This window comes from Otolemur garnettii, unplaced genomic scaffold (genome assembly GCF_000181295.1).
Source record: "Otolemur garnettii isolate 467f Iridium unplaced genomic scaffold, OtoGar3 scaffold00013, whole genome shotgun sequence".
In the NCBI taxonomy this organism is placed as follows: Eukaryota; Metazoa; Chordata; class Mammalia; order Primates; family Galagidae; genus Otolemur; species Otolemur garnettii.
The window spans coordinates 15582697-15606247 of record NW_003852408.1 but is presented as its reverse complement, the minus strand read 5'-3'; the positions used below and the strand labels follow the sequence as shown (position 1 = coordinate 15606247).

Here is a 23551-nt window from a genome sequence, read left to right as displayed (position 1 = left end):
GGTTTGGGCAGATGGAGGGAAGGTCAGGTTCAAAGGTGGTCTGTGAGGTTCCTGATTCCTGAACTTGGTGGCCTTTTGGATGTAGGAGGTAAATGCAGAGTGGGACAGATGCCTGGGGCTTAGGCCTAGGCAGTGGAGTGGGTGTGGTGTCCTCCTCTGGGGACAAAGGAGACAAGGGTGAAGAGGGAAGAGAAGGAGGAGAAAGGATGGCTTAGTGGGGAGGAAGATGGGAAGATGATACTTCAAGTTTTGTTACTATTGAACTTGTGCTTCATGAGGCCTAAGATAAAATGAGAGGGGCGAAGTGCCTGAGTTTTCAGGTGAGTTCAGCTTCAGGCACTTTGGATTTGAGTTGCCTGAGGGACATTGGGTGGAGAAGACATCCTTGAATTCCCTCCTTCTCATTCTGAGTCCAATTCAGAGGCAATTCCCATCAGCACTGTCTGTAAACCTCTGTCCATCTCTTCCTTCCTGTCCCTGTCCTCTGTCACCAACACAGAGGGGAGGGTTGATGGGGACAAGATGAGGGGAGGGGGAAAGAGGCTGTCCCTTGGGAGCAGAGGAGGACTGACACAGGAGGGGACGGGACACAGAGGTGGCTTTGGGAATGATCTGGTTGGGGTTGAGAGAAGAGAGGAGGGAGTTCTCTTTGAGGGGGAGAAGGCACGGGCTAGCCAGGAGTGAGGGGATGTGGGAAGGAGACATGCAGGGGTCCTAAGAGGAGCCTCAGGGTCTGTGGGGAAGTTGGCCCACCAGGGGGCGGCCCTTTCCCTGCAGAGCCCCACAGAGCTGTGCAGGAGGGATGTCCCAGCTGGGCCACACAGCTGAGGGCTGGAGGGCAGGCAGAGGTTCCCTGGGATGGGTCATCTTGCCTCAGTCTCAGGATTAGACTGTGACCGGAATGTGAGAGTGGGATTTGCAGATTTCAGACCTGGAGCCCTTTGGGGTTCCAATGCTCAGTATGTGGTTTAAGTGGACAGAGCTGGGGACAGGGATGGAGTGCCCAGGCTGCTGGGGGCATGGGGAGAGGACAGCTGCCAGCTGCCTGTCTACTGAACCTTAGGAGCCTGGGAGTCACCTGATCACTGGGTGCCCTGGCAGGGCTGTGGCAGGGATCCCCAGCAGCCACAGGCTGTGAGCAGGGAGATAAGAGCCCAGGGCTGCACAGGAGGAGGGAGGCACGGGGGTGGCGGGGTGGGGGGGGAGGAGAGGAAAGACGGGCCGTATGGGCCCTCCCTAGGGACCCTGGAGGGGGAAGAGGAGGAGGGTCCCCTCCCTCTTTGCACCCCTTACACATCTCTGTATCCTCCATCTTTACTTTCACTACCATGGGGGAAGGGGCTTCACGGGGTAGGGCCCAAGTGACCTGGCATCTGAATGCTGTGCCCAGGTCTCCTCAGCGGGACTCCTCAACTAACTAAAGGCAACCTGGGTCCAACAAGTCTCAGGGAAGGGGTCCAGCGACCCCAGAAGGACCTGTGCCTGATGGCAGGATAGCCCCCTGAGAAAGGCAGGGACATCCAGTGTCTGGGGTCCCCGAGCTGGCCAGAGGGGAGATACCACCAGCTCCGTCTCCCAGCAGTGCCAGTGGGACACTTACACGGCCACCTTCTATGCAGCTCTGGGAACAAAGAGGGCTCCAGGGAGTTCTGGGAAGGGCTAGGGAGATAGGAGATGGGGCCTGGGAGGAAGGGAAGTAGCAGCCGGAGGATGTGTGACTGTGCCCTTCACACCACCACAGGGGCAGAATCAGAGCTGCCGTTGCAATTTTCCTGTTCAGTGGGCACAGAACCCACAGGGCAACAGGGCAACAGGGCCACAAGGGAACTGTAGGTTCCCCTTGGCCAGTGGGCCCTGGAGGTAGGACTTACCGCTGCCAGGACTAAGGCACTGGATTAAGTGATGGAGGAACATTCTAGAAATGCCTTCTTCAAAATCCTGACCAAAGAGAAGAGACTCATGGTTTGTGTAAGGGTAGATAAAAGCCACTTTATTTAACATCAGGGGCTGAGATTAATTGATGGTAATAACAGCAATGGTCAGAACCGTAGCTGACCAAGTACTGGATGTTGGCGGCCCTAAGCCTTTGTGTGCATTAACTCGCTGGCTCCTCACAACAGCTCTATAAGGTTTTATCTGCAAGGACAGGGAGGTATCGGCAGGTTGAGAAGGGTGCCCTGGGTCACATGTCTGCAAAGACTTTTGAATGGTTGGAGAAGGGGCCACCAGAGTTCTGGGGCTAGGGCTTGTCCAGGAGGATCAGGGTCCCCTCTGAAGGGAGCAGGCTCCTCCCTGACCCAGCCTGGGTCCTCTTCCCTGCCCCGCTGAGTGGTGGCCTGAGGAGAGTCCTGGGTGGTCACCTCACCCTCTGTCTACCTTCCCTGAGCCCTTGGAGGACGCCAACGCAGGCGAACTGAAGGCATAGCTTTATTAAATAAATGCTTTGTCATGACAAAAGACAAAAATCAAGGAGTAACATAAATTATAAGTTGAATAAATAGTATACAGCAATCTTCACTTTTTAATAAAACGTGAGATCCTCCGTTTTTTTTTTTTTCTTTTTGTATTTATTTCCTTAAGTACAAAATGCTAACAGGAGCCGAGCTCTTCCGCATTCAGGTGATTTTTCCGGCTTTTGTTTTTGTTGATTTTTTTTAAGATCCTTTTCACCAGTCAAGATTATGAGCATTTATTTTATTTTTTTAAAATTGAAAACAAAAAAGAAGAGAGAACAGATCTATGGTATGTATGTATGTAAAACTATAAAGAACTACAGTAATACGTGCTGTGGCTATTGCTGTTTTCAAAAAAAGAAAAAAAAAACCCAAACAACCAGTAGGTAACTCGGAATCTGAAGGAATCTTGTCTGACAACTGTGCTATCCATGTGTGCTACCGTGTGGTGGTGGTGCAGATGGGGAACAGGCTGGTGACAGGGACCAGAGGGGCAGGGTGCTGGGGCTCCCTACCTTCCCTTTCCCCAGCCAAAAGGAGTTAGGAGAGGAGGCCAGAGTCTGTGGAATGGCTAACCTAGATGCTCCATTAGAAACCCAGGAAAGTATGTTTTAAAAAAGAAAACAAAAGCCTACAAGAAAAAAAAAAAGGTTAGAAACAGCGCAGAATAATTCTTGCACTTTAGTGGTTTTAAAAATACAGACAGTACAAGGCCCAGGGTGCTGGCCGGTAAACCCCCCATTCATTCCCTTGTCCCAGCATTCTGCAAAAGTGAGCCTCCTTTCTGCTGGAAGCCAAGCATTTGCCCTCCAAGACTAAAGGGTTTCTTCTCCTTGGCCTTCTCTCTGAAGGTCCCATCTGGGGCCAGGGCTGAGTAGATGTAGGGAGGATGGTGGTGGCCAGGGCACCATGGTGGGGTCAAGGTGTTGGGGCCCAGTTCTCCAGCTGTGGCCAGTCCAGTGGGGAGACCCAGAGGTGGGGGTGGAAAGCTGGTCATCAACACACGGGCCTCCCGGGTCTCTTGTTCCTACCTTCCTCCCGTGTGGGGCCAGGTGTTCCCAGGCCTGGCTGTCTAGGCCTGGCTGTCAGAGAAACTTTCTAGTCTCTTCCTTCCTGGTGCTCTGCTCTGCCCAGTGGGTCAGGGCAGGCTGAAGAAGGAGGGTCAGTCCTGGCTAGGCCTTCCTCAGCTTCCTGGCAGTCGTGGGGCAGACAGGGGTCTTTCTGCACTGCTGGAGTGAGGCGGGAGTCAGAAGTGGGAGGGAAGAGACCTTCCGCGGGCAGCCCTCAGACCCGGAGCTAGATAACCCAGAGTCCCAGGCCTCCAAGTGAGCAGACAGGTGGTCAAAGGCCAGCCTGGAGGCAAGGAGACCCCTGTTCAGGCCCGGACATATGCCCTTTTAAGGGGAGGAGCTGCCGTCTTCCTTTGTGGCTCCTTTCCCGGGACAACCAGACCTCCATTTGGGAGGCTCAGTCTCATCTGTCCATGAAGGTCCAACTTGTCTAGGGAATGAGCAGCTGCCCAGAGGCACTTCTGTAAGTAGTGGAGACACACAGGTTCGGGTTAGCAGGCATGAATGTCTGGCGGAGGTCACCCGGGCTGTGATCCCCCCACCTTTGATAACAGCAAAGGGCCAGCGACCTGCTCAGAGTCCAGCACACAGTGGGGGGAAGAGACAGCTCCTCTTGGGAATCCAGTCCAGCCCTGGGAAGGGGAGCGGGGTTTTGCAGTGCCTGGCTCAGTCTTTTCTTAGGGGGAGTGGTACCCCAGTATCCACATGGCAGATCCCAGTAAGAAAACTGCTCAAGGTCCAGAGAAAGAAGGGGCAGAAAGAAGAGTGACGTGGAAAAGGTTTAGGGTACTGGCCTAAGACATGCAGAAATGTAAGTCAGGGCTTGTGGAAGTCGAGCAGAGAGATGGGGTGCTCTGACTTTGCAGGTCAAGAAAGTCCTCACGGCTGCCGGCCCCACCGGGCCCTTTGTCTCTGGGAGCCTGGGCACCCCTCCCATGTTTAACCAACTTCTGTCCCCACTGTCTGTTGGGGGAGCAGGAGACAGTCCGAGGTGCACAGCTGTGCCTGTGCCAAAAGTGGGAATCTATTCGCTTCCTCAGTGTTCCTCTTCTTGATATATTTTCTTCTTTGCTGCCCCAAGTTCGGTGCTGGAGGCGGTCTCCACTGTGCCGTGCAGTCAGGAAAGAATGGGAGAGCTGTGTCCTTAACAAGAAAGGGTCTCCTTTGCCAGTGTCCAAGCCCCTTTCCCTGGCAGGTTATCTTCAGCCTCATGGGACGGTCGGAGGCCACCCACTGGCTGAGGAAGTCAGTGGAGAATAGAACTTATCTTGGTTCAGAATTTGGCTGCCAAATGACAGACAGCTCCCCCCAAGCACATTTCCTGGCTGTCCTGGGCCTCTTTTCCATCTGCCACCCTGGAGAGGGAGCAGGGACTGGCCAGCATAGGGGAAGAGCTTGAAGGATTCTTTGGCCTCCATCCCTCATCGTGGCTGAAGGTGGGCATCAGGCACTTCACAGGCACGACCAATGTCCACTGATCCTTGTTCCCATCCAACTTCCAAGGTCTAGGACCCACCTACAGTTCCCGCCTTCCCTTGCTCTGTGGCCTGGCTCAAGCTCATTTCTGTGTCATGACCCATTCCCCCATTTTCCTCCCTCCTTCTTCTTGAACCCCAGAAGGCATATGGGGTGGGGGGAGCCAAGGAGACATCTACTGGCATTTCCTGCTTTCTGCTGCTTTGCTCCAAAGCTAGGATGGGGCAATTGGTCCCCATCCCTCCAGCTCTCCAGCCCGTCTCCTCTGCCCCGAACGGTCCGGTTTACTGTTTCCCTGCCTGTGAAACCTTTCGCCACCATCTTCCGCTTGGCCCTCTAATTTTAGTTTCTCTCCTGCTCTGCCAGGGTGGAGACTGAGGGAAACTCCCAGAACTCAGGTCCTGCCTCGATGAAGTGAAAGGGCCAGGGTGGGATCAGGGGGACCTGTTGGGCTCATCTGGTGCGGTGTCCAGACACAGCTGCTTCCTTAGGGTTTAAGGACTAATTTGGGACGTATGGGGGAGCATGGTGTCCATCTGGTGCTGGCCTTACCTGGCGGGGTGGTTATATGTGAACACCTGTGGGGAGTCACCATCAAACCCCACAGTAGGCCCCCCAAAAAGCTGAGTTTGCTGCTCATGGGAGCCCTGGCTAGAGGCAGGCAAACTGCATAAAGGTTTGTGTTGGGGAATGTGGGTCTTCTCAGTTTCCCCAGAATGAGAAAGCTCCTCAGCACCCCACACAGCTACTCTGCGGAGTTAACGCAAGCCTTTGGAAGGAAGGAAGGAAGGAAGAAAAGAAAGAAAGGTAATAGATTTATACGCCTATATATGACTATAGCAGTCTTGTAGATAAATATAAGCCCACTAGTTTTTCAGCCTATCCTCCCCCACAGAGGCTGCTGTGCCAGTTGGGAATTGAATGAAATGAGGGCTGAAACCACAGCTTCGGCATGTTTGGTTTTTTTAAGTCCCCCTGGAAAAACAAGTCTTTCCAACGTTGGGGTGTGTGCTGATTTCTAAGAGTCTGCATGGGGTGTGACCATGCACACGTACTCAACGCTCATGTCTCTGCTTAGGAAAACCTCGCCGCTGCCTACTGTCGCTGTTACGAATTTGTTTTGTTTTCAGAGGAATGGAATGCATTTTCGTCTTCATAAATTTGGGGAAGAGACAACACTCTGTCGGGGTAAGGCTAGGGGTCGAGCTGTCCACACCGCTGGCCGGAGGAGAGATCTGGGAGAGACCCTGGCGCGTCAAGTCTTTTCTCCCCCTGACCAATCCAACCTGGGAAAACTCCAAGGGTGTCACCAAATACCACCTCTTAGGCTCCGCCTTCTGCTGTCCAAACCTCTCCTGACCCCAGGCCAGGGCTGGATGAGAGATGGGCCCTGCCCCAGCCCCTGCACCTTTCCTTCCTGCCTCGCGGGTCCTTCCTTTTCATAACCCCACTCATCCGTCCTCTTTCCCACACAAACACTTTCTTCCCTTCTCTCCCTCTTCTCCTCTCTTTCCTTCTCTGTTCATCCAACTTGCCTCAAAAAGAAAGCCATTTTAAAGGGGGGTGTGTGTGTCTCCTTAGCTTTTTGCATCTGTCTCTGTTGTTGCCATTTTCAAAGTTGAGCCCTTGCTAGAGATTCCGAGGTCCTCAGTTTCCTCACATAGATATATACGTATATTCTTTTCCCTTAAATGAGATGAAATGAGTGGCGTCCGGGGGTGGAGGGAGTCGCTGGCTGGAGTTGGGGCTGGGGGTGGGTGGGGGTGAGGGGGAGCGGGGAGGGGACGCATCACTCAACATTGCTACTGTCGAAGGTGTGGCACTGAAAGTCCCCGTCCACGTACTCCATGCCCGGCAGCTTCATGCCGTACTTGTCCACGCACCAGCAGATGCCACGCTTGCGGCCGCGGGAAGGCTTGCACTGGGGTGGGCAGAGCAACGGGAGGTGAGGACGCTGTCCGCTGAGCCTGGCTCCTGCCCACCCTGCCTCCTCCCCATCCCAAGATGGACTCTCATCCCCAGCGAGCTGAGGGGCCAGACCCAACCCTGGGGTTCTGCCATCCCCATTGCATGAAGGCCTGGGGGGAAAATGTGAATTTAGGCAGCCTGCCCTTGGTTAGCCCCTACCATCTTTCTCTCTCTCTCTCCTTTTTCTTTTTGAGACAGCATTTTACTCTGTCACCCAGGCTAGAGGGCAGTGGTGTAATCATAGTTCACTGTAGCTTCAAACTCCCAGGCTCAAGTAATCATCCTACTTCAGCATCCCGAGTTGCTGGGACTCTAGGCAGGTGCCATCACACCTAGCTAATTATTTTTTTGTAGAGGCAGGGTCTCACTATGTTGCCCAAGCTGGTCTTTAACTCCTGGTCTCAAGTGATCCTCCCACCTTGGCCTCCCAACTTGCTGGGATTTGAGGCATGAGCCACCATGCCTGCCATGATCTTTTTAAAATGTTATCCACTTTAGTTCCTCCCACTTGGTTCTCTCCAGGGATTCTCAAGAGAGTTTCATGATCTGATAATAATAATAGTGATGGTAATAATAATAGGTGGCACCCCCTGTGTAGCTTTATGAGACAATTCTCTACGTAGTGTCGGGAATGTTATTCCTCATCCTCTGTGAGGTAGGCACAGTTATTCTCTGGAGACACAGAGACAATAAATGACTGGGGCAAGAGGACAGGCCCGTAAGTGGCAGAGCTAAGACTGACCCCAAGGCAGTTTGGCTTTTTAGATTGGTGGGGCCCTTAAGTTGGTATCAGGAAATGCAAAGTCCTAGAATCTACCCTAGACCCACTGGGGGTGGTAGGGCCCAGCTGCCAGCTGCTTTAACAAGCCCCCAGGTGGTGGCGTTTGAGAGCTGTCACTCAAGGCTAGCCTGGCTGTGAAGGGGTGTGATGGTTTCGGGTGGTGTCCAAAGAAAACAGGTCTTAAAGCCACGTGTGTGTGAATGTGCTGTGTGTGTACACTGGAAAGGAATTGAAGGAGCACAAAGGACGTGTGTGTGTGTGTGTGTGTGTGTGTGTGAGAGAGATACAGTGTTACCAACGAGCACAAGTGGAGAAAGTGAATCTGTGGAAAGCTAAGTAGATTATGGCATCGGAGGGAATCGGGAAAATCATGGCTGTGGCATGTGAACAGGTATTTGAGGTTTAGGAAACACTAAATTGTTAATGGTGGAAATCTCAGGTGCTTGCCTGAGTGGAGTTACCAGGCAGGTGCCATTTGGGGAGTCATCAGAACCTGGGAGCCTGGGCCGGGGCTGTACCTGCTTTCTCTTGTAGAATCCCTTGCGGTCACAGTTGGGCAGGTACACGGCGCGGGGTACCATGCGTGGGCTGGCTTTGAGCTCCTGCAGGGAGGCCTCCATGTGTCTGCGGCAGGGACCCTGTGTGGACAGGAGGGTGAGGGAGTGGCAGGACCAAGCGGAACCACCCCATGTGCAGACCCACGATCTTTCCTCCCTCTCCCCTGTCCTGTGCCCCGGAGTGTGCAAAGCCCGCATGTGGCCAAGGATAGAGCTGTATTTACCTGTGAGTCTTACAGGCCAGCCATCCTCAGCTTTTCTGTTCTGATGGAGACCAGAGGTGCCTCTGGATGCTCTATGCTGTGTCTGCCAAGGCCTGTACACTGCTCCATCCAGGGCTCACGTGCCCTGCATGTGCTCAGGATGCTGGCAGGCACTTTCCCGGAACGAATACTACTTCTATTTCCACTCACTTGGACAAGCTCTCTGTCCTGACAAATGCAAGCTCTGAAAGTTCTCCTAAGCTGAGACACCTGCTTCCTTTACCAGGTCTAGCCTAAACACCTCCAGCTGTCTGGAATGCCCATTTAGATGAAGGGCAAAAGCCCCAAAGCCAGGCAGTGGCAGAGGCGGGAGACAGGGGCGGGGTGAACACTGAGACGCACCTGTTCAGATTCCTGTCTCATCTCAGGTGCAGAGATGACCCTGGGGTGGGCGGTGTTCTCGGCTCCCCCAACAAACTTGGACTGGGTCAGCTTCTTTCTGCGGTCCTTCTTCACTGCCTCGGCCTTCAGCTCCGAGATGCGGGTGTGCTTGGGCCGGAAGATCTTGGGGGAGTAGGTCTCCTCGGCCATCTCGGAGGTGGTTGGCTCCTCATGCTCACGAGAGTCTCTCTCTGCAGGGAGAAGTGGCTGAGGGTCAGCTGCCTGCATGTGGGGCCTGGGACTGCGAGGTCTGGGTGGGGGAAGTGACACAGGCAGAAACAGGCTTTTCACCCTCTGGGAGCTCTGCAGACTGGGGAAGGCCAGGAAATGAGAACCCGGAAGAAGAGTTGATATGCTCAGGAAGGTGGTAAGAAGTTCCTGGCATTCCTGCAGTTGAGCAGAGTGTAGGGAGGAAGACTCTGCTCGGAGAAGGAGAATATTGGAAGATTGATAGATGAGGAAGGTGTGGCAGGAGGGAGAGGACACTCTGGGGCTGGAAGGTGGAAGGTCGAGAAGAGTGGCCCAGGGAAGGGTGAAGGTGGTGGTAAACAGCTTGCTTGCTGGGGGCCTGGAGATCCAGGCTCCTAGGAGAAGACAGGGCACAGCAGGGGACGGGTCTCTGCACTTTTAGAACTGATGGGCATTGAGGTATATTTGGACCTGGGACCCTGGGGGGGGGGTCCCAGGGCCTGGAGCAGAAGGGTGGTGGGGCCATTGTGAAGCATAAGATGAGGGGGCTAGGAGACAGAAAAGCCAGACTGTGCGTTCAGTGGGAAATAGCACAGGGGCATGTGGGATCCACAGGTCTCACTCCCACTCTGGCTCAGACCTGGCAGCAAGCTCGGGCCTGAGGCTGGCATGTTGCTCAGCTCCAGCCTGAGAGAGGCCAGCAGCTGGCTGGGCTGGGCAGTTATATATAGGAGTGAGTTGGTGACAGTCTATACTTAGCTGACCATTGACCTTTAGAGAAGCAGGACTTTTTTCATGTATTTGTTGACCCTCAATTCTACCTGCCTGGCCTCTTCTTGGTCCATAGATTTCCACTCAGTTCCTGTCCCACAGACACCTTTCTCTGGGTCCCTTTCTCCTCTCAGTTTGGTTGCCCCCCAGCCTCAGCAGACCCAGAGTGGGGGGAGACCTTTGCTGCTCACAGGTGGGCAGGGTGTGGTGGGGTGCAGGGATGAGCAGGAGTTGTTCCTTGAAAAAGAAAACGAGACTTGGGGTGATCCAAACTCCTAATATGGGGTGAAGGAAACTCCTACTCTCCAGCCCCTCCACTATTCCGGGGAAGGGTGATAGCACCTGGGATGGGAAGTCAAGGAAGGGGAAGAATTCAAGGAGGGGGGTGGTGGGGAAGGAGAAGCTTTTTGTGAAGACACCGTCTCACGCCCCTGGAGACTTTCTAGGTATGAGCTGGGAAGGCTTTTGCAGACCCGACCCTACCCGGCCAGGGTGGCAGGCAACGCCCAGCCACCTGCTTCTGTCTTGGCTCAGGATTTGTGAAGTTTAATGAACTTCAATTATCTGGACTTTAAGGCTTTGGTAGGGAAGTTTCCTGCCCTGAAGAAGCTTCCAAGGCTTCGCAGTGTTCCTGGAGGGTAGTTGCTTTGGATATGATTGACAGGACGGGAAGGGAGGTGCTCACTGGCGAGGAGGATGACAATGAGGAGGAAGCAGACGGCAAAGACAGACTCTGCCTGAAAGAAGTTCAGCACCAGGATCCTGGTGTCCCCGTTGGGGCTTTGAGCCCTCAACCCCTAAGGTGCCTGGTAGGTGGGTGATGTATTGGGTAAACCACCTTTTCTTGGTTGTGAGATAAGTTAGATTGATAGGGAGATTTAGGGGGAGCATGGCTGGTTTGGAGACACTGTGCATTGGAACTCTGTTATCTGGTAATGAGCCCAGCTCAAGGCTCAGGTCCTGGGGTTGGGGGGAGTGAGGAGAGGGAGAGCTAACCATGGGCCTCGCATCTTATTCAAGGGCTCGAGACAACCAGCTTCTTGAGGCATCGTCAAATGTTCTGACCCTCAGAAGATAGTTGGCTGGGCCAGGGGAGATGACGAGGGATGGTGGCCATTGACAGCCAGGAGATGTCCTGGGGTACATGGCCCAATTCCTTCCTCAAACAAGATAAATAAGATTGTAACCGGATAAAGTAAGGGCTGCTGACCAGGGTGTGGAAGAAAGATGAGTGTGTCCTCCGGTGGACTGCTCCAGCCTGACCTGGGGAGCCAGCATGCTTTCACCTCTACAAGGGGGGAGAGGCTGGGCGGCTGCCTTGCCCCAGTGGCTGTCTTAACTCCTGGAGTCCTTTCCAAAGGTCAACTAGCCCTTCCCTGTGTCCACGCAGAAATGATTATACACCCCTATCTCATTGGTGCTCTTTCTAGTTCCTAAAGACATCTGGGATGGGGATGCCACCCCATCTTCTTCTGGCCACCTTTTGGGGGGGGGGGTTGGAGGGCTCCGTTGCTTTTGTCAGAGGGTGCCGTTCTCCAACTGTCATTTCAGTTTGTTCTCCTTCTTTGGCCTTGGCAGATGCAGAAGCACGGTGCCCACAGCCTTGCCTGTATCAGCAGCTCCTCTCAGGACCCTTCATCTTTGGGACTCTTTCTAAGAAGCACTTATTGAGTCACCCTTCCTGGGAGGATGGGACTATTAGCAATGGTCCAGTCAACCTTGTGGCAAATTTATTTTTACTTCTCTTATTCTTTTCTTTGAAAATGTTGAAGTCCTAGGGCCAAACAATGACACTAGGGAGAAAAGGAATGTTCTAGTATATTCTGGTATCTTTCTTAATTTGAGAGACTTAGAAAACTTTTGTAAACCCTCTCTCCTTTTCCTGGTCTCCTGAGGGCAGACCCCCTGCCCCCAGTCTGTAGGCTCTTTGGCTGCTTCTGAAGGGCAGGCTTAAAGTTTTGATGTGTTTCCTGGGTCCTGGTGCCACTTAACCCCATGAGACCTATTGCTTAGGCAGCAGGAGAGTCCAGTATCAAAGATACTAATCAGGGTCTTGTGGTCACCTGTAGGCTCCAGAGAGACAGTGGAAACTTGGATAGGAACCAGTGCAGAGCCACGAAGATTAAAGTGCTGGAAAGTAAGCCTGGAGGAAAGATGCCAGAGCCAGCCAGCCCCACTTAGCTGCCCTGTGGCTGAGTCCCAAACAGGCTTTCAATTTTGGAAGAGTTTAAGTTTTAGATAAAGCAAGAAGGCACAAGTAGACTGGCTACTCCAGAACTATTGCATCAAGAGATGATGAACTCAGGTTGCAGAAGGGATTTTGGGTGGGGTACGAGGGAGGACTTCCTGGTGAGGATTGCACTGCACGTTATGCAGCAGGCCCTGGAACCTGTTTTACAAAAAGGTCAGTACCCCCAGATGGCCAATAGATGGCGCAGGAGACTGATGTCCACGCATAGGCGCTCATTTCTAGGGACCGTAAGCTTTTTTGAAACCTGGAAGTGTGTATCTCTCTTCCACTTTCCTGGCAATCACCAAAATCCTTTCCCTCTCTTTCCTGCATTTAGAGTCAGGTAGACGAACAAGCGAGACCTAGGACCCTGTAGGCGGGAGAGTGGAGGGCAGGAGTGGGGAACAAGGCTTATTTGCATTCTGTAATCTGCAACTGGAGAACCGCCCAGGAAGGAAAGGAAACATATCCCAGAGCTCCCTGCCTATCTCGAGATGCCATTCTCAGAGGAGTCTGCATGGGATGGGAAACGGGAACGCTTTTCCTCCCCCGGAAGCTATGGAGGCAGAGCCTTTAATTTCATGACCCTATCCAATGATTAAGAGGGCACTATCATATCATTTTGATACAGTATTACCTTTTGGGTGGGATCTGAGTCTACTCTGGCTTCTACCCCGCCCCTTCCAAAAATCTGTCTAATACCTCTAGCCCCTGCCACGTCCTGCCATGTTAGGGTGGCCAACTAAGCTTCTCCTGTCATAAGTTGTTTGCTTATGAAAACGCGTGTGTAGCAACATCTATAAAGATCCTCTCCCCATAGCAGCGTGAACACGTGCTTGAGGGCTGCGCCATCCTCCACGACCCAGTAAATGCAGAGGGTGCCTGGCTGCAGGCTCAGCTGCTGGGGACCCAGTGGCATCCTGGGGTGAGCTGCGGTACACACAGAACAATTGCACAATGCATGTACCCTGCCCCAACTGGGCCACTTGCTCCAACACGCCCTCTTGTGGCTGCGTGTGCTCTCACAAGGGGAAAATGCTGGGCCGTCAGAGGTAGGCACTGGCTCCTCAGAAGCATTCCGACGCCACCTTGCTTCCAATGGATAGGTCAAGGTAGGGACCTGCAGCTGCCAGAAATCCCACCTCCCACCCTGGGCTCTTAGTCACACCCTGGCACCATCAACAGCCTGTTCTTGGGCTGTTGTCAGTTTCTCACTCTATCTTGCTTGACCTCATAATCAAACATAAGAGAAAACTGGGTGGCCCAGATATTATGATTTGACTTAGAAAAATTGAAGAAACTGAGGCATACTTGAACTTCACAGCCCAGGAAGGGCGTTGGCCGACCACCAGGACCTGGGGAGGTTCTCTAGTCTCTTTGTCTATCCAGAAGCCAAAATGGAGATGTCCAAAATCTCTCTACAAGGAATGAAAAAAGGAGTTGGCTTCTGTTCTAGCTCCCTGTGTGGGGTTTAAACAATAAACTTCTTAAGGGCAGAGCTTTGCCATTTATCTCCATCTCTTCAGGAAATCAAATGACATCCAAGAAATAATCTTTAAATAAAGAATTATGTGCAAATTTGCCCAAGAGGCAAAGAGAAGTGGGTCTATAAGTATTTCTGTAGTATAAGTGGGGGCAAGTTAGAGCCCGGTAGATGCCTCGGGAGGTCTTTTCATCCAGGCCCCTTCTGCTGCAGAAGGGCGCAGCAGGCAGCAGAGGGACAACCTGGCAGTAGGGAGCCCTAGGTACACTGGGCTTCTGTTTGACCTAAGGCTGTGCTGTCTAATGTAGCATCTGCTAGCCAATGTGGTTACTGAAATTAATAAGAAATTCAGTTCCTCAGTCACTCTAGCCAGATCACAAGTGCTCCATAACCACATGTGACTATTGGGCAGTAGGTTGGACGGCGTAGATCCAGAACATTTCCATCGCCACAGAGCGTTCTACCGGTCTGTGCCTTAGCATAACTGAAAACAGCAAGGCCCCCACAGTGCTCCTCAGACCCTCTCACTGCCTTGCCTTGTTCCTAGCCAACCTGCTTTCTACTACAACACAAGGCTTATGGGGGAATGAAGGATCAACTGCTCGCTGCTGAAAAAAATGCAAGCCATGTCTCAGCCTCCCGAAGTCCGACTCTCCCAGCTGTGCATGCCAGATGACCCAGATGCATGGTGTGTGTGTGTTTGCATAGGGAGAAAGGGCCCAAGGGTGGTAGGGGGCTGCAGAACCTTCCACGAGAGCTACACTACCCTCTTCAGACCCAGCGCTCCCCTGACCAGCATCTGCCTGGGCCCAGACTCTTTCAGAAGACACTGTTTGTTTGTTTGTTTTTTTTTTCCCCTCTGTAGTCAATAACAGAGACACATGTTCTGTGTTCTTTTTAACCTGAAGGATGGGCCTGAGAAGGAAAGGAACCCTAACTTTTCAACAGAAAAACCAATCCAAACAGCTGCCATACAGAAAAGCAGTTTCAAGAAGGGAGAGGGCTGGGGCAGACCCCAGAGGGGAGTCAGGTAGACTCCAAGAACCCTGCTGACTGGACCAGGAGGGCAATGGGGCCTCCCTGGCTGAGGTCTGCTACCCTATTTCAGGCGGGACAGCCAAAATGGTTAAGTGCGCTAAGTTAACAGCAAATTTGGCCAAGGTGGGAATGTAACATCTCCCTGCTCACCATAGAGCCCATGGAGTCCATATAGAATCTGGAGCCAAAACACCTGAGGTCAAAGCCCAGCTCCACATCAAGCTGTGCCACCCTTAATCTCCAGGCACCTTTCCCGGGAGGAAGCTGGGGTGGCTGACCAATAACCTTGGGCAGATTTTCTTCCTCTCTCTGTTTTGGTTTTCTCCTTTGACTTATGGGAGAATGACAAGAGCCCCTTCTCCATGGGATTGTCGTGAGGATTAATTGAGCTAAGACGTGCTAATTAACTTAGCACAGGTTTTAGCCTATGTAGCTGTCTAGTGCCTCTCACCTACCTAGTTCTAATCATCAACTAAAAATTTGAGTGCTGTGGCACCTAGTTGACAGATGCCTACTTATAGACCACAGATCTAAGGCTCCGCAGGCTGCAGAAAATTTGCCAGAAAGTGAAGGCCCAGGGGAGTCCATCCAACATGAGGTGAGAAGGGTTTTTGCACCAGGGCTGTGAACCAGTCTCCATTTAAAGAGCTTATCTGGGTTTTTTCCCCTCTGCCTAGTCCCCTTCCTTCATTCTGTATTAAGGGGCCTAGGTCTCCTTCCCTAAAGGTGGAGACAAGGTGACCACACCAGTGCAGTTGTGGCAGGTGTCAAGTTGACACCCCACAGAACGAATGACTGAGTTTCCACTTCCACGTGCCCCACTGGCCAGGACATCAGTTTTTAAATTAAAATTAAAATTACATGAATTTTAAAAGTTGGTTCCTCAATGCACTGGCCACATTTCAAGTGTTCAATAGTTGCATGTAGCTAATGCCACTTAATTGGACACCAAAGAAGCCACCCCTTAAATTAAAGGGAGACTTTAATGTAAGTCTCCCTTGCCCAAGAGACTTGAATTAAATAGTTTAATTTAATCTAAGGGTGGGGGAATCATTGCCCCCACCCTTCCCTTTTGCCCCCAAAGAGTCAAAGAAGGAAAGGCTGAGCTTTCATGGGCAGCTGCGCCTTCCTTGTTTGACCCTTGACATAGCCCCTCTTCGCAGGGGGCCTGGACAGAGGAGAAAGCTGCCACTTCCTGCCCCCCTTCTGCTCACCCAAGACTGGGAAATGTGGCCACTTGTAATGTTCTGGACAGGCTGTGATGGCTCATGCTGGAAATGGGCCAGATCAAGAGTGGCCCAGTTCGTCCACCAGGGGCCACCTCCTCGCCATCATCTTCTCATTTGGGGTATGATGGGGAACAAATATAGACATTTCTACTGAGCAAGTTCCCCCTGCCCCAACTCCTGGAAAGAACTGGCTGGAGATGCTCATTTTAAGAATCGAAAATAAATATGTATTTACTATGTATACATTTATCACCAACCAAGAAATGTGTCCTGGAGTCACAGACCTGAATCTAAGTTTATCCTCAGAAAAAAGTGAGGAGGCTTTCTTTACCTCTTCCACATCACTAGAATATATTGAAAAAAAAAAAAAACAACCAACAGGTGGCTCTCTGCCTTACCTACTTTTTCCATGTATGATTTTTCTCCTTGTCTTTTGATGCAGAAATCCCCCACCCACCCTTCCCACCTCAAATCCCCCACCCACCCTTCCCACCTGACCCCACTGCCCTCTCCCTTCATGTCCTGCTCACTGGCCCCAGTGAGGCCTGTGCTGTGGGGGGGAGGTTGCCATGGGATGCAGGCCACTTCTGTGCTGTTTCCCCTTCAAGACCATGGGCCTCTGCTCGGCCCAGGGACAGCAAGGGCCTGCCTGCCTCCTGACATCAGGAGAGCTCCCTGTCATTCAGGATATGAGGTGTGGCATGTGGACCTGACATCACTCCTTCACAATCTCCTTGGCCCCTCTGCAAAACCACTGGCCTCAGCCAGCCTTGTTTGCAAGACCGTGTAGAAAAAGGGACAGAATGAGTGTGAAAATAAGAAGAATGTTGCACTCTCTATTTTAGGGCTACTTCACTCTTTCTACTGCCCCTCAAACAGAGCACCCCTAAGCTGTGGGTTCTTATTTCATGGGATGATAACATTTGGTGATGTTTGCCAAGGCTGGGGTAGGAGCCCTAGTGACTAGCCAGAAAGCCAGGAATGGCGAGAGGCAGAGCTGGAACCCTGAGGAAGAGCTGCCTCTAACCCTGCAGCCTCATCCTGGGCAAATGATATCCCACTCAGGGCCTCAGCATCCTCAACCTAACACGAAGGCCTGGGCTGTGATGATCACTGTGGGTTCCTTTCAGCCTTAACATTCTTTGGCCAATACCCAGACAATTCCTGGAGAGATGCTAGGACGGAGCTAAGCCTAGTGGCCAGGGAGGAAACGCTAGTTCCCCTGTCAAGGAGATGTACAGTCCTTCCCCTGGGGAGACCTATATCTACATCTCTATCTGTGTCTAGGCCTATATCTAATCTATGAAGGTGTGACATCATAACGGAAATCATGGAAAAGAATGGAACTGGAAATAAAAGGGGGACATTCTCTGGATATTGTGCAGGAGGGAAATGAATGCCTATGACTGGCTTCCTTGTTGATTTGATGATTTACTCTTGTAAATATGTAATCAACCTTATTGTTTTGAATAACATGTCCAGATTACAATTTAAGAATAGTCTTGAAGAACTGCAAGTTTTAGAAAAAAGTAGTAAAAAGGCAAAACAAAAACTAAACAAAAATCCTATAAATTGCCTACTTGTCTCTTACTGAAACCATTTTCTGGACTTTTCCCTTTTCCTCCGGGTCCCTTGTTGGTATCTGGTTGTTTATAGTGTTCTTTCAGTTTCTGGAAGTTGTGGGTCTGGACTGTGGTGATTCCTTCTTCAGAGTTTTATTTTCCGCACATTAAACACCTTAAAGTCTCATAGGCAATGCTCAGGTACAAAGCAAAATGTTAGCCAAATTTTATCTCCCCTTCCTGATAGCTGCTCCCCCTGCCCTTCAGGAGAGGAGGGCTTCCGCAGGGATTCCTGCTCCCATGCCCTCTGCTGCAACCCTCACAGTGACCTCCGGCTCCTGGGTCAGCCTGGTCCTTTGGCAGCAGCTGCAGGCCCACCTGCCCGATCAAATCCAGCTCAAGCCCCAGGAACAACTTGCAGCTGCTCTGACTTAAAACTCAAGCCCTGGGGCTGCTTTAGAGTTGGGAGATGGAGCTGGGGGATGGGGGAAGTGGGGGAGGGGAGGAAAGAGGAGTAGGAGGGAGGGGTAAGAAGGCGAAAACAGAGAAATGGAAAGAAAATGAGTTCTCACTACAGCCAACTGTGCTTGTTCTTCCAGTCTGAGCTGACACAGCAGAAAGAAGTGGGTTGCAGGAAAGGCCCGGTTAAAGCCCCATCTCTTGTCTTCCCGTTTTGGTTGGCCCAGGGCACAGTCATCTTCTCAGGGACTTGTTTCAAAGGGAGGGGGTGTGGGTGAGAAAGGAATCTGGCTCCTTCAGTTTTCCATGATCTTGCTCAACCCAGACATAAATTTGGCCAATAAACCTAACTCTGGAACTTGACTTCAACATGGCATTTGGACCAAGCTTGGAGTTGAAGCCAGGGCGATGGAAGCCAAAGCCCTCACAGATGCAAAGGCTGAATTCATTTTTATGTAGGTAATTTTATTTTTCTTTCTTTTCCAGGGCATAATTTCTATCCCTCTTTGTCTTTTATTTCTGAATGACAAAGCGGAAACCCAGACCCACTGCTCCCTACACTCAAACTTAATATCTCACCAGCACAGCAGAGACCTCCCAGGATGGGCAGCCATGCTGGCACCAGCCCATCCAGCCACAGGGCTCCTTCCCCCAATCACACAGAAGCCTTGCGCCAGGTTCAGTCTTTCCTTGGTCCTTCCCCGGCCCCCTCCAGCTCACGGATATTTACCGAGCTTGCCCAAGTAAATACCTCCCTCCTCTCTGACTCCCTCCGGGCTCACACACACCTCGCTCTTTCTATATCTATCTCTGACCCTGAACTGGCCAAAATAAAATGCAGGGCCAGGCGCGCTCCCAACACCCTGCTCTCGGGCGGACTCCCTCTCTGGTTGCTCAGCAACCGCCTAGCAAAACACGGGTCTCCACCCGCCCTCTACTCTCCTCTCGTCCCAGAAGCTCTGGCTGCCTGCCACCTCACTCCTCTGTTCCCCAATACTATTCTAGAAACGTACCTTTTGTGGGGGTTATGTAAAAAATATAATACAGCACATATTATTTATATTATATAGTATTTGAATATAATACTGTATTATTTATACAATGCAGTATTTGGATATAATGATATAGTATGCCATATATATGTGTGTGTTCATGTATCTGTGTGTGCATATATATGTCGCAACCAGGAAGGGAGGGCAAAGCCATTTCCCCACTGATTAGATTTTGGGGGAATTGGGAGGTGGAAAGTGAGTTGGGGAGCAGGAATTTTGGCTAAAGGACCAAAGGAACGCTCTCTTCTCTCTCTCGGAACTTAAGCACTGTCTGTGCACAATCTCCACCTTTTGGGGGGGAGGCTCACTCAATGGTTCTCTAGGTTAAAAAGGAGCACCCACCCCCACCCCATCTATCCCGGCGGAAGGCGTCGGCCTCCGAGACAGTGGAGCGCAGCCAATCCGCAACTGCAGCCCGCCAAACACCTGCTTGGGTGGAGTCAGCGGCGGAAAGTGCAGGATTGGGGCCTGCTGGGATGGAGAAGGGAGTCTGCTTAGGGTTGCCCCAAAGGCACCCCGAGGATGGGGGCTGAGGAAGTGGCTGCAGAGAATTCTGAAAGGGCCTAGCTTGGGATCAAAGTCGTGCGTGCGTGCGTGTGTGTGTGTGTGCGCGCGCGCGCGGGGTAGGTGGAACTGGGAAGTTGGATACTCCCTCTCTGCTTGCCTGGCAATTCCGCGCGCGCGTGTGCCCTGCACGCACACCCTCCACATCACGCCAATCACATGGTTGGGCAGATAAAAGTGGGCCAGGATGCGGCTGCATGAGACCTTGCATTCTTTAGACCTGACGGGATTGTTAGCCAGGGCGCTCGCTTCCGAGCCAGGAAATCAATTTATTCCCTCCGTTTACCCCGCCCCCTCCCACCCCGGGCTAAGTTTTTCCAAATCTGCATCCCCAAGATGAAGGCAGGGACCGCCTTTGAAAAGTGGATCTTAATAAAAATAACTTCGCAAACCGGCCCCAGGGACTTCCGGTGTCTGCACGTTCTCCCCTCTCTTTTTGTGGGCTGCACCTTGGAAAACGACCCCCCCTTGCAAAGCTGGAGGGGCTGGCTCCTGCAGCAGTCAAAATCTGCAGGCTTTGAGGGGATCAAGGCTGAACCCCGGAAAGCTTTCCTGTCTCTTGGCAAGCCCAGACTCACTCCCCTGCTATTCGATAGTGTCACTGGTTTTCACTTAAGAAAACTATGTTGGGGTGCTCATGAGAACTGGAAGGGGACAGAAAGAAACTAATCCAAATTAATATTGTTTGGCCTTAACACATTTTGAAGAGAATCAATACCTAGGTTGACGTCTTAGAACCCAGACTTTTGTGTGCTTTATTAAACTTAAAAAAAAATTTAAGATCAGGTAACTTTCCAAAAAGAAACGTCGTCTAAGGAACCAAAACTGTTCTGATTGAACAAGTAGCTCTGTCAATCATTTAAACGCCGGACTCCCGGAGCTGAGAATTCGGGGGCGGGGCGAACAGGGGCGGAGCAAGAGGAGGCGAGGCTCCCGGGGCGTGGCTTTCCTGTCTCCGCCCCTTTTATTTTGCATTATGCGTTTTCCCAGCCCTTTAAGCACTTACTCCACACCCACTTATGATCCGGTTTAAGAGCTGGGAGTTGGGGGAGATTGCAAAGGGGAGGATTGTGCAAGGGTAATGTGGTGGGAATCAGCATAGGCGGGGAAGTTGAGGGTGGTGTGGGTGGGAATCAGCATAGGCGGGGAAGTTGCTATGTCTGAATATCACACCCCCTTTGGCCTCCAGCCCTAGGTCCACCTTTAACCCTAGGTAAATCTGAATGGGAAGGGAGAAAAAAGGAATTAGACTCAGGGACCAACAGCCCGCACCAAACTCCAACCCCCCACCCCCACCCCTTCTCCTAAAGTAGCCTTTCTGGGAGGAAATAAAAGGCATTTTGCAGTTAAAATGGTTTGCCATCTACCACAATCAATCATATTAAATCAAAAGCAATGGGTGTACACGAAGGAGGGACATCGAGGCCCCCACCCAAAAGGCATTAGCTACCAAGGACGGTGTGTGTGTATGTCTGTCTAGGGACTAAGGGATAGAAATGTCAAGCGGCACGGGAGTGGGAGTGCAGGGGAGGGGACCGGGAGGGACAAAGGTGTAATTAGCTCGGAAGATGGGTAGATCCTCTATCTCCAGGCCCCAATGAGGACAATATTTTAACAAAAGAGTTTTTTTTCAAGTTTAGAAAAAAAATGAGGGAAGGAGTTGATAATGCAACATACACGTTTTCAGACTGGAGATTGCTACTAGGGGCTTTGGGCCAGGAGACCAAAGTAGAGCTCCGAGTCAGTATTCGAATGGGGTACAGGGGAGGATAAGGTTGGGAGTAGGGGAAAGGAGAAGGAGCGAAACCTGGGAGAGACTCGACTAGACAGAAACCTAGGAATAGGATCGGCTAGGGGCTTCAATTCTGAGGTGCAAGGACCCTCCCCGATTGCTCCTCGGCTACACCCCAGCTCTAAGCCACTTGCTGCGCAAAGCGCGCGGGCCCGGCGGTCCCGCGTCCCCAGCCCGTGCGCCGCGTAACTGATTGGCACACTGAGCGCGCTCACCGATCTTGGCTTGCTCGCGGTAGCTCTTTTCGTTGAGGCAAACCCCGCGGCCGTGCAGCAGGGCGTGCAGCGGCTTCTCCTCGTCCTGCCGGGGAAGGCAGCGCAGCCCCTGGGCGCAGCGTTCAGTGTAGACGCCGCACGACTGCCCCTCGGCCAGGGCGCAAGTCATGCAGCAGCCGCAGCCCGGCTCCTTGACCAGCTCGCACCCCAGGGGGCTGGGGGGACACATGGAGAGGGCTTTCTCGTCGCAGGGCTCGCAGTGCACGAAGGAGCCCAGGCTCTGGGCCGGCCCCGCGCAGGCGGCCAGCAGCAGGAGGACCGCGGTGAGCACCATCTTCTCTGAGCCTCCCCTTTACCTCAGGGCGGGGCAGGAGAGCGAGGGTGAGGGGATAAAGGGGCCAAGAGGGCGCCCGGAGATTTTTTAAATCTCTGGTAGGTAGAGCAGGTGCTCTCCCCCAGACACTTACAAAATGTAGGGAGAGATGGAAGACTAGGATGCCTGCAAGCGAGCCCCAATTGCAAGGATCAAAGCCTTGCAACAGGTTGGGGAGAAAAGGGCAGCGTCAGGTGCGCGCGGAGTGAGCGGAGGCCACAGGAACCCCCAAGCCGGATCTGGTCAGAATTGTAGGGAGAAAAAACCCCACAAAACTGTTCACCCCAAGGCAACCGCCGAAATAATGAGTTCAGAGGCTGTGGAGATGGGGGTGGGTGGGGGGAGAAAAATAGATTTATCTTTAAAAAATTTTGCTTAAAATTTAAAATACACCCCACTCCTTTCTAACCCTTAGCTGCCAGCGGCGCGCGGCTGCCGCGGAACAGGTAAGGAGCTTTGGCTGCAGCCGAAGTAGTGGGAGAAAAATGTTGATATCAAGAAATTAAAAATAAAACCCTCAGATCCTAACACTTCTTTTCTCCCACTCTGCCACCACCTCTTCGAAATTCGCAGTTTCTGCGATTAGTCCGGAGAAGGGTGCAAACGGAGGAGGTAATCAAAAGGAGCAAAAAAAGAAAAAAGCCCACACCGCTTTGCAGCTCTTTCCGAGAGCTCTTTTCCCCGGCAGAAGTTTCCAAAGAGACTAAGGGCTCCGGGCGAGCAAGCGCTTTTAAATAGATGGCGCTGGCTGCCAGCCAGTTTGTAGCTGCAATTTGAGCTCCCCAACACCCAACCCAGGCAAGGATGCCAAGGAGCTTTGCAGAACAAACTCACACGGGGTGGGGGCGGGGAGAGGCCTTCTAGACACAAGGGGGCTCCCCTTCGCTCCCTGTACTGCGCCCTCCTCCCCCCGGAATGTAGGAAAGGGGCAAGGGGGACAGGCTGGGGCTACCCAGAGGAGCGAGGAGGTGGAGGGGCGAGGGGAAGAGAGTTACTCGGCGCAGGGTGGACACAATGAGAAGAGGAACTTGGTCTCTGGATCCCTCCTATCCCTTAACTAGTCAAGGCACAGGCTGGAGGGAGAAGCATTTTCTTATTAGCCAGCTGAAAATACACCGTGTCCAAGAAATCCTCCCAAGCTTCGGAAAACGACTGTCTGCTAGTGTCTAATTTACCATGTAAGGGGTCTGTGTGTGTGTGTGTGTGCGCGCGCGGGCACGTGCACGTGTGTGTTGCGGGGGCTGGTAGTGTACAATGGTCAGTGATGGCTGGTGAGCTGAATTTACAAAAAGGAAAGGAAAGGAAAGGAAGAAAAATCAAATTTCCTGTCTCAAAGTCTGGAGAAGAGGATTTAATTAAAGGTGTTTCTGTTGCTCATGGGGTGACTGTCTTTGCTCATGTGGTCCAAGAGGTGGCTACTTTCCTTCAGCTACACTGTTCCCCAGGAAGGGTCTGTGTGTGTGTGTGTGTGTGTTGTGTGCTTGCAGGGAGGAGCATTCATACAACAGTCTTGTCTGGAGCAGTGAGTTACAGAAACTGACACTTGGGGGGAAATGTTGTTAAGTCTGAAAACCTTGCCTGATGACCTGAACACTCCTTGTGTCCAGGGTTTTTAGAGGGAAGAAAGGTGGCTTGCAGTGATACA

The 23551-nt window shown here is 52.1% G+C and overlaps 1 protein-coding gene across 1 annotated transcript; it reads right to left on the bottom strand.

Annotated features, from left to right (window-relative positions):
- Positions 1-6650: 6650 nt before the first annotated feature.
- Positions 6651-22605, bottom strand: IGFBP5 (insulin like growth factor binding protein 5). Its single transcript, XM_003784970.3, has 4 exons — positions 21534-22605; positions 8911-9140; positions 8267-8386; positions 6651-6920 (listed from the first exon to the last, which is right to left on the bottom strand). The coding sequence occupies exons 1-4, from the start codon at positions 21865-21867 to the stop codon at positions 6789-6791; spliced, it is 816 nt and encodes a 271-aa protein (XP_003785018.1). The 5' UTR covers positions 21868-22605; the 3' UTR covers positions 6651-6788.
- Between the last annotated feature and the right edge of the window lie 946 nt (positions 22606-23551).

Excerpts from the sequence above, each read along its gene's own strand:
- IGFBP5 (XM_003784970.3), bottom strand. The coding sequence starts at position 21,867 with ATGGTGCTCACCGCGGTCCTCCTGCTGCTGGCCGCCTGCGCGGGGCCG. Across the intron at positions 8,387-8,910 it reads TGAGACAGGAATCTGAACAG|GGTCCCTGCCGCAGACACAT; the intron begins GTGCGTCTCAGT and ends CTGTCCACACAG. Across the intron at positions 6,921-8,266 it reads GATTCTACAAGAGAAAGCAG|TGCAAGCCTTCCCGCGGCCG; the intron begins GTACAGCCCCGG and ends TGCCCACCCCAG.